At 40.5% G+C, this 9,079-nt stretch overlaps 1 protein-coding gene across 3 annotated transcripts in view; it reads left to right on the forward strand.

Moving 5' to 3' along the window:
* Positions 1-9,079, forward strand: part of LOC148427482 (dedicator of cytokinesis protein 9-like) — a 38,241-nt gene that overhangs the window by 18,565 nt on the left and 10,597 nt on the right. For 2 of the 3 annotated variants that reach the window (XR_015864903.1, XM_088408989.1), the window contains exons 31-44: positions 539-643; positions 1,366-1,465; positions 1,800-1,930; positions 2,238-2,352; positions 3,337-3,403; positions 3,488-3,535; positions 3,791-3,927; positions 5,378-5,493; positions 5,733-5,870; positions 7,686-7,868; positions 7,947-8,060; positions 8,522-8,737; positions 8,820-8,877; positions 8,993-9,079. The exon at positions 8,993-9,079 is cut by the window's right edge and continues 20 nt beyond it. Coding sequence is in view for 2 of the 3 variants with exons in the window: in XM_088408989.1 (XP_088265115.1) it covers positions 539-643; positions 1,366-1,465; positions 1,800-1,930; positions 2,238-2,352; positions 3,337-3,403; positions 3,488-3,535; positions 3,791-3,927; positions 5,378-5,493; positions 5,733-5,870; positions 7,686-7,868; positions 7,947-8,060; positions 8,522-8,737; positions 8,820-8,877; positions 8,993-9,079 (1,615 nt within the window). In the remaining variant the exon portion in view is untranslated. The remainder of the gene's footprint in view (positions 1-538; positions 644-1,365; positions 1,466-1,799; positions 1,931-2,237; positions 2,353-3,336; positions 3,404-3,487; positions 3,536-3,790; positions 3,928-5,377; positions 5,494-5,732; positions 5,871-7,685; positions 7,869-7,946; positions 8,061-8,521; positions 8,738-8,819; positions 8,878-8,992) is intronic. The other variant, XM_088408990.1, reaches the window with a different exon arrangement.

Consider the following 9,079-nt stretch of genomic DNA (forward strand, 5'->3'; position numbering starts at 1 on the left):
TATTGAAATTTTACAAAGACAATATTAACCACAATATCCTTTTTGGGTGCTAATTACTTTGCCTTCCCTTAGAGTTTTTGCGTACATGCCCGCTGTGTTAGCTTTCATAATAGCTGGTCAAGTCTTCGTTTTGATTATAATGACAGGGTTGCGTGAATGTTGAGAGAACATGATTATGATTACGATTACTCTTTGAAACATTTCTGTGACAAACAAAATGTTTGAACATTTTACAAAGGTGTCAAAATTATAATCCTAAAAGAGCCGTTTTAACACTCATTTTATCTGTTGAATTTGATAAGTAAAGACGGTTATGAAGAGGAAAAACCATTCAAGGTGGCACACAACTATTTGAAGTTGTAAATGATATTTAGGAATCACCTTTACTGCAGGTTGTTTTCCATTTTATGTCAAGACAGGGATAGGTTACACAAGTGCATGGGTCTGTATTTTGTGAATGGAATATTTGCTATTTTACAGCAAAAACGTATAATGTATGACAGTTCTGGAATAATCTATATTCTGACCTGCATCGCAGAGCCATCAGGCCAGACTGGCCACGCTCTACATGCCATTGTTTGGCATACTACAAGACAACGCCCATAGGCTGGAAAGCAAGCGTATCCTTCCTAGCCACCACAATGTAAGTAGTGACATCTAGTGGCATTTTGGGGAAATTCAAGCAGAAGCATACTAACACATTGAAAACAGGGCTTTTTTAAGCCTTTTATTTTTAGCCAACCAGTTCCCCACACTGCTTATCCTCATTCGGGTTTGGTTATTTTTTTCTTTATATATGCTTATTAGAACTGCTGCTAGGCAGATGCATGACCAAGTCGGCCTTAAGTTAAAACTTGAACACTGCAATAAAATCAATCGACATTTGGAATGTACCTCAATATTTTGTTTTTGCCTTATCACCTTCTGACTAAAATACATAGAAATGGAAAAATAACTTTGAATCAGATTTTTTCAAATGCCCCAGCTCTTTGTTTTTTGGATAATGTCTGATTTTACTAAACAAGAAACTATCAAGCACATAACAGAATAACTAATTAACTAACTAGATAAATAAAAGGCAACCTTTTTGAACTGTGCTGCAATTGTGAAACAGTATATTCTTGTAGAAATCTATATTTTTACAACAACAACAACAGTCACCACCACCACAACAACATGAATCATAATTCTAAAAGTCAAATATCAGTTCAACCAACAGAAAGTGTACACAAAAGACACGGACGGTGCGATAATTTAGAAGTGTTAAAAAATGGCTGTTGTCCTGTTTCGGAAAGTACGGCTTCAAACATTTTCCAAGAATATTTTAAAGCCTTCCTTGTCTAATTTGCTGTGTGTTGTTCCCAGAAACGGCTAGAGGACTCGCAAGTGGTGAACTCTGCGGTAACCTCCCCCATGCACAACATGTACATGGACGGAGCTGTTCACAAAGATGATTTTGGAGCAAGTGAGTTCCTTCAACACCATCTCAACAAAGCTTAATTGTACCTTCTGGTTATGGCAGCACACAAGGATTTTACATTGCTATTACTGCAGTACCTTCTATCAACCGCTATGGAAGCATTGGAAGCATAACAAACATAATAGTTACCATAGATTGCAGTCATTTTGCCTACACTTATAGATATAATAAAGGCACTTATTCAGCTTTTAAGCCACATTTATTTTCCGCAAGTAGGCTTTCTTAGGAGCGCGGGGCCATATATCAAGATTGAGTGTGCCAATTATTCCAAATACAGACTTTAACGTGGCTGTGCTCTAACCCTGATTCGTCGCTGCAGCCTCTCCTCACAGTTCCACTCCCAATGTTGGTTCAGTTCACCTGACAGACTCCAGAGCCTCGCTGGCCTCCACCGACTCTGAAGGCAGCCTGCTGGAAAAGAGTTGTGACAGGGCACACTCCCTGGAGAAGGTGGACACTTCCATGAATAACACATAATTCCTTGCAGTCTGTTTACCATCGTCCTTGCATATCGTATAAAGGCCCTTGCTCTCCAACGTCTCAACGCCACGACTTGCCATGTCTGTGTTGAAATAGACAAATGGTTACAACGCCTCCACGTATCCCCCTGTACTTTATGTTTTATCTCAAATATATTCCTTGACCATTTTCACTGCAAATGTGCTATTACACTGTGTGGTAATATTGTATTTCTCAAGGGTAGATGCTCTCGCTTTCTCATGGCCATCAATTGACTTTTTCTATCTATTTCTATCAGAAGCACTTTCTTTCAAGTCTGGGTAGTGCTGTGCTTTGTTGTGACAAAATGGACCGAGATGAGAGTAGAAACCTGCTTATGTGCTTTCTGCATATCCTCAAAAGCATGTCAGAAGGTATGTTCATTTCTTTGTACAAGTAGTAATTCTGTATTCGGCACCTCAGCAAAAATACCATTTCCGTCAGAAATGATATGTGAATGCTGATGCTCAAGCCGAAATCCCGAAGAAAGAAACGGAAGATATGCAGTATCCCGTCTCGGGGCCGTGAGCGCTGTGGATGACTAGGCAATGAATGGACTCACGGACGATTCACAGTACACAGTAGTTGTGCTGGGAAATACAGTACATCAAAATAATTCAGCTAATTTGGCATTTTTTAAAATTGACAATTTGAAAACTCGAAACAAGTGGCAGAATATTGGATGGGTGGTTTACGAGATGTCTTTACAATAGCTAATGGCCACTCTCATGCGGCATTTAATCAAGCAAGTTATGCACAAGCTATGGATATCTATTTGTGTTCACGCAAGTTAAATTTACATTCAAAATGATCTAGCATTTTTATTTATTATTGCCTAAACATTTTGCAGAGGATCTCAGTTTTAATTAATCAAACCTTTAAAAAAATGTTTGTTGGTTTTATTGGTTTCATCAGAATAGTCATTTTTTTCAGGATAGCAGAAAGAACGGAGATTATTGGTATTTTTTTTCTTTAGCCAATCGCAGCCGTGGGTCAAAATAGACTTTCAAAATTGGTGTGTCCGCAAGAGCAAGAGGAACACACACGGCAATTTGGGGTCTTTCTCATTTGAAAAATCCATTTAGATGTTGAAAACTATTCTGCATATTGGCCAAATGAAGAACAGTATGATTGACTTCGAATTAGAATTGGTTCTCTGTGTGTGAATAGTATAAACATTAAATGTGACTCTAGCGTTTCATACTGTATATGTGGTTTTCATGTAGTTGCTGTGAGATACATTCACAATTCCACTTTAGCCTCTTCAGTGACTCTGAGCAGCAGGTTCAGAACTGGATGGATATCTTAGCCTTGAACACCAAATACCTGACATAACAGCTCACATTTATTCCTCTCAGATGCTCTTCATGCATACTGGAAGAAAACATCATCATCTGAGCTAATGGACTTTTTTAACCTACTGGAGTAAGTATGGAGCATGAGCATGCTGTATTGCGTACAAGTGATTGCCCAGGGCTCATGTTTTATTTAATTTGGTCCAATCTGCAGGATCTGCCTTCATCAGTTTAGATACACGGGGAAGCGAATCATTGTCAGGTGGAGTAGATGATGTTTGTTGGTTCAGTAGGTTTCTGTTCTTTGTGTCCTTTAATCTTTTTGCTTGACTTATTACTGCTGGCTAAGTACTGATTTGGTTAATGCTATGGAAGCCTAACTACTCCTGCATGGATGAGAGTCCACTAATGTTGCTCGATACTTCTTTTTATAACATCATTTCTTTCGCCTGCTGCACAACGGGCATCAGGTAAAGCAGATTGACCTCTGACGTACACTTTGTTTTGCGGCCAACAGGAGTCATGAAACAGCAACGCCTCCGGGTCCTGACAGGACGTCTTTGACTCTGCCTGCGTCTCGTAGCAGGGCAGGGATTTTGCACGCCCGCTTACAACAGCTTGGGACATTGGAGAATTTGCACACATTCGACAACAGTAAGATTCTACTGTCTTAACAACTGACACATAAATCTGTGGGCAGGCTTATGCCTACTTTGTGCACACTTATGCACAAAAGTTGATGCATAATAGGGGTCACCCCAGATGCTGACAGGCTTTCTGATCTCCCTGGATCCCAGTAAAACTGCATATTTTAAAGGGGCCTTGCAATAATGCTATCTCATCAGTATCTTAATGTGACACCCGTGTGAAGTGGATGAATTAGTTCTTCAAAGGAGACGTGTTTGCTCACAGATTAATTTTTGGAGTACATTTTGGAGGAATGGTTTTGCTTTTCTCATCAAGTGAGAAAAAGATGCAGCTCTTTCAGAGCTTGTGAAAAATTGGAATATAAAATGTTACAAATTTTTTATTGAAGTGGCACTTTTCTATAGTCAAAGGCTGGGGTCTTCAAACCGCGGCTTCAGAGTCGCATGTGGCTCGTGGTTCTGCGGAGGTTCTGCGACTGGAAAATAATGTGCACTTCATTCAGTTAAATGATTTGTTTTGTTGTCAAACGTGATTGGAATATGGAGATTATAGTGTTCTTCTAACAATAAAATAAAACAGATCTCATAAAATAACAAGGTTTTTAGAAGTTGAATGCCATTACCATTCAAACGTTTGTGTTTTTTGTTCCCTACATTGTAAATCAATGCTGAAGTCATCCAGACTGTGGAGCAACACACAAGGAACCATTGACATATATAAAAATGTTATTCAAACCTAAATATATTTTGCATTTTAAAGTCTTGAAAGTAGGCTACTTTTTGCCAAGAAAACCGCTTTGCACATCTTGCGCCCTAATATAACAGTTTGGTCAAAAGTTTGAATTGAGTTCGACCCAGTTAATTAGTTAAATCGGGACTGGCTTACACTTGGGTCAAAATGAGCCACAACATTCTATTATTCAGTGTTGACCCTAACAAATTGGGTCAAAACATTGCAAACGCAACAACTTGGATTTTGTATTTCGTTGTGAGGTTACTCATTTGACCCAACTTGGAGAGAACAGTTTGAACAATTTTTGAAATACTCAAAAAATCAACCAGTTTTATGTATTATTTTTACACAGTAACATGAGAAAATAAAACTAAGGGAATGTAATTAAAAAAAAAAAAAAAAAACTGCAAAATTGTACTTTTGGGGAGAGAATCCAAATACTTTTGCGTTTAGGTACTACTTCAATTAATTACACACTGCTACTTACACACAACCACCTAAACGCAAAAGCATTCTAAAAATCATCAAATGTTCCTTTTGGAATTTATTCCCAATTATTAAAGGACCCCAATATGTTGGAAATTTTTTTTTTAAATACATTTGCAAATTAATCATGCATCTTAATTTTGCTCTTATCTTCCACCTAGCATGATTGTGCAATAAAATAATGTCTCGCATACAGTAAATGACTAAATTGAGAAAGACCTTGTGTTGTTGCCATCAGTCTACTCTCATGCAGATGGCGATGTGAACGGCCAATCTTTGCTGGAGGGCAACGTGTCCACAGAGGTGTGCCTGACTGTGCTCGACACACTGAGCGTTTTCATTATGAGATTCAAGGTACAGTAGTTGCAGAGATGGCTTGTAAATACATTGAATACTAACCTTTTATGCAGCAAAACTAACAAAAAATGAGGATACATACTCTTTCTTGGAAGAGAATATTTTCAATATAAATGGAAACATGAATCAAAATGACCCCTCTATAGTTATTAGTGGATACATCGATTTACCCATTCAGACTGTATAATATACAACTCCACATGCATTATTTTCACGTGCACTGCTTTTACCCTCAGAGCCAAATGAACTCCGATCTTGGCCACAACCAACTGATGAAGAAAGTGTTTGAGGTGCATCTGTGCTTTCTGCAGATCCCTCAGTCTGAGGCGGCTCTCAGGCAGGTCTTCGTCTCACTCAGGACTTTCATCTACAAGGTGAACCGTCATGATTAAAGGCCTGATACTATTTTAAACACTGCAGCGTATGGGGAAAATGCTTTTTTAATGAATGAATCATTGATTACTTAATCAATCATTGTTTTGGCCAGGCTTCTTATAGTTTCCCGTAAAAGCAGCATTACTGGTAATTCATTCACCCCCAGCCTAGTAAAAATTGATCTTGATGTCGATAACCGTCAATGGCATTATTGTTGGAGCCACATTTTTATCCATAAATAAATGGAATTATGACTCACTACATGTTTTCAATTTTAGACATATTCTTTTGGTCAAAATCTTTGACCCAGAGCCCATGATATAATCATGTATTTTATGGAAATGATAAAATTATTTGAGATCATATTCAAAGCTGTTCTGTTTGAAATGCCGATTTCTTTTCATTGAGTTACTGCTGTTACATTTTGGCATACTGGTACTCCGCTCTAAGGGTTGCAATGGTTTTTTTGTTAGTAAACATGTTGAGGATGGAATATTTCACATTTGAAGATTCGATGACAATTCTTAAATAAGAAAATATGTATTTTATTGTTGCTTCTAAGCTGGCGTCATTTACAAATCTCAGGGCAAATATTACACTGTGCCACTCTGTGGAAGGTAGCTTTTGTAAGCAGTTGTATGAATATTTTATCAGTAAAGTTTGCAAATGGATACCGCGTATGTGTCAGAGAGGCTCATTCTAAAAGGCGTGCTGTGACATGTCAATTATCTGGAGTGGCATCTGGGTTGTCCAATCAGATTCTAGAGGTGGCACTGCCTTCCCCTGCGGTCCCCCCTTGCTCTGCCAGTGAATGACATCCATTCATTATCTTCCACTTATCTGGGGTCAGCAGCCCCAGCAGGGAAGCCTCTCCCAGGCCACTTGGTCCAGCTCCTCTGGGAGGATCCCCAGGCGTTCCCAGGCCAGTTGAGAGACATAGTCTTTACAGCGTGTCCTGTGTTGTCCCCGGGGACTCCTCCTAGTGGGACATGCCCGGAACACCTCACCAGGGAGGTATCCTAACCAGATGCCCGAACCACCTTTACTGGCTCATCTCAACGTGGAGGAGCAGCGGCTGGACACTGAGTCCTTCTCGAATGACCGGGCGTCTTACCTTATATCTAAGGGAGAGCCCCGGAACTCGATTCAACCGCTTGTATCCGGGTTCTCGTTATTTCAGTCACAACCCACAGCTTGTGGCCATAGGTGAGGCCAGGAACGTAGATCGACCGGTAAATAGAGAGCTTTGCCTTTCGGCTCGGCTCTTTCTTAAGCACGGCGCACCGGTACAGAGTCTGCACCGCAGCAGGCGCTGCACTGATCTGCTTGTCAATCTCCCACTCCACCCTACCCTCACTCGTGAATAGGAAGCCAAGATACTTCAGCTACTGCCGAAGGCGCACGCCGCTTGGTCGGTCGGTACCTGTCAGCTGCCTTTGGAGTCACGAGGGGCGTGCCGCTATAAGCATGAAAATTGTTACATGAGGATAAAAATAATTCATCCTTGATATATGCCAGCGACATATAATGACAGGTAGAATACATATAATGACAGGTAGAATAATTACTCACTAACCGCTAGTCCAGGATAATGCGATTTTTGACATCTATAGCCGTCAATAGCCGTGAATGAATAATGAGTCCAAAAAAGGAATGAACCAAACTCCACAGGATCCTTCATAGACGTGCTGGTTGATTGTCTGGCATGCATTGAAGTGGATTTATCTGTTTGTACTTTCATCTATGTCTTTTCTGACACACAACTTATGTTACAATCCTGCAAATTGATTTTTTTTCTCCCATGTATCCCTCAGTTCCCCAGCACGTTTTTCGATGGCCGTGCCAACATGTGCGCCTCCTTGTGCTATGAGATTCTGAAGTGTTGCAACTCCAAGTTGAGCTCCCTCCGCAATGCCTCAGCCAATCTCCTTTACATCCTCATGAAAAGCAACTTTGACTACACCGGACGTCAATCCTTTGTCAGAACCCATCTGCAGGTACCTCTCTCTGCCGAAAAGGATTTTTGCGATGTCCATCAGTGTTTGCGTCTCAGATTTGCTCTGCAATCCGTTCAGGTGGTAATTGCTGTCAGTCAACTGATCGCTGATGTCATTGGCATCGGTAGCACGCGTTTCCAGCACTCTCTGTCTATCATTAACAACTGTGCAAACGGTGATCAAAGCATCAAGGTTTGTTTTTATGGATTTGTACACAACCTATTTAAACAGTAGATTGAAAAACACTTAATAAAGCACGCGGTTCTAAAGTACATGATGTCCAGCCATCTGGATCACAGATACAGTACAACATTAACCCTGTGATTGACTTGCAACCGTATCCACAAAATCTGGTGCTATAAACACCAGCTTACCCATGACGCCAATGACAATATAGGTGGATAAAATGACTACATATTTTAATGCACATCACTTAGCGCAAGTTAAATTCAATTCTGTGGTTTGGTTCAGTTACTTCTAATTGTTTGTTTGTTTACTTCACTGTTCGTGACTTTGGTGAACAATAAGTTGAGAACATTTTTCTACTTGAGTTCACGCAACATGCCTCAGTGGATTAAAAAATGTTTTGCTCTGAACCTAGGTTAGTTTACTGCTGTTTCTTATAGCTGGGTGTGCATCGCTATGTTTTGCAGCACACCGCGTTCCCGTTAGACGTGAAGGACCTGACCAAAAGAATCAGAACAGTGCTAATGGCCACCGAGCAAATGAAAGAGCACGAGGATGACCCAGAGATGTTGGTTGACCTCCAGTATAGTTTGGCCAAGTCGTACACAAGTACGCCAGAGCTCCGCAAGACCTGGTTGGACAGCATGGCAAGGATCCACAACAAGAATGGCAACCTTTCAGAGGTGCTTTTACAAAAAGAATCTGTTCAATTTTTTTTATTTGTATTTTGGGGCTCATCTAATTTTTCTCCCTTTTTACTTTCAGGCAGCCCTTTGCTACGTGCATGTTGCGGCCCTGGTTGCTGAGTACTTGTGGAGGAAAGGTGAACTTGTTGTTGCCCCTTTGCTCCCACATTTTTATGACCCACAACACTGTAGATTACACAAGTACAGAAAGCAACAAGCCTTAAATGTAGCCTCCCGCTCTTTATTTGGAAGGAACGTTCGAGCACGGCTGCTCAGCGTTTCGTATCATCACTCCAAACATCGATGAAGAGGCAGCCATGATGGAAGACGTAGGGATGC

This window comes from Hippichthys cyanospilos, chromosome 2 (genome assembly GCF_059441005.1).
Source record: "Hippichthys cyanospilos isolate Australia breed blue-spotted pipefish chromosome 2, RoL_Hcya_1.0, whole genome shotgun sequence".
NCBI classification, from domain to species: Eukaryota; Metazoa; Chordata; class Actinopteri; order Syngnathiformes; family Syngnathidae; genus Hippichthys; species Hippichthys cyanospilos.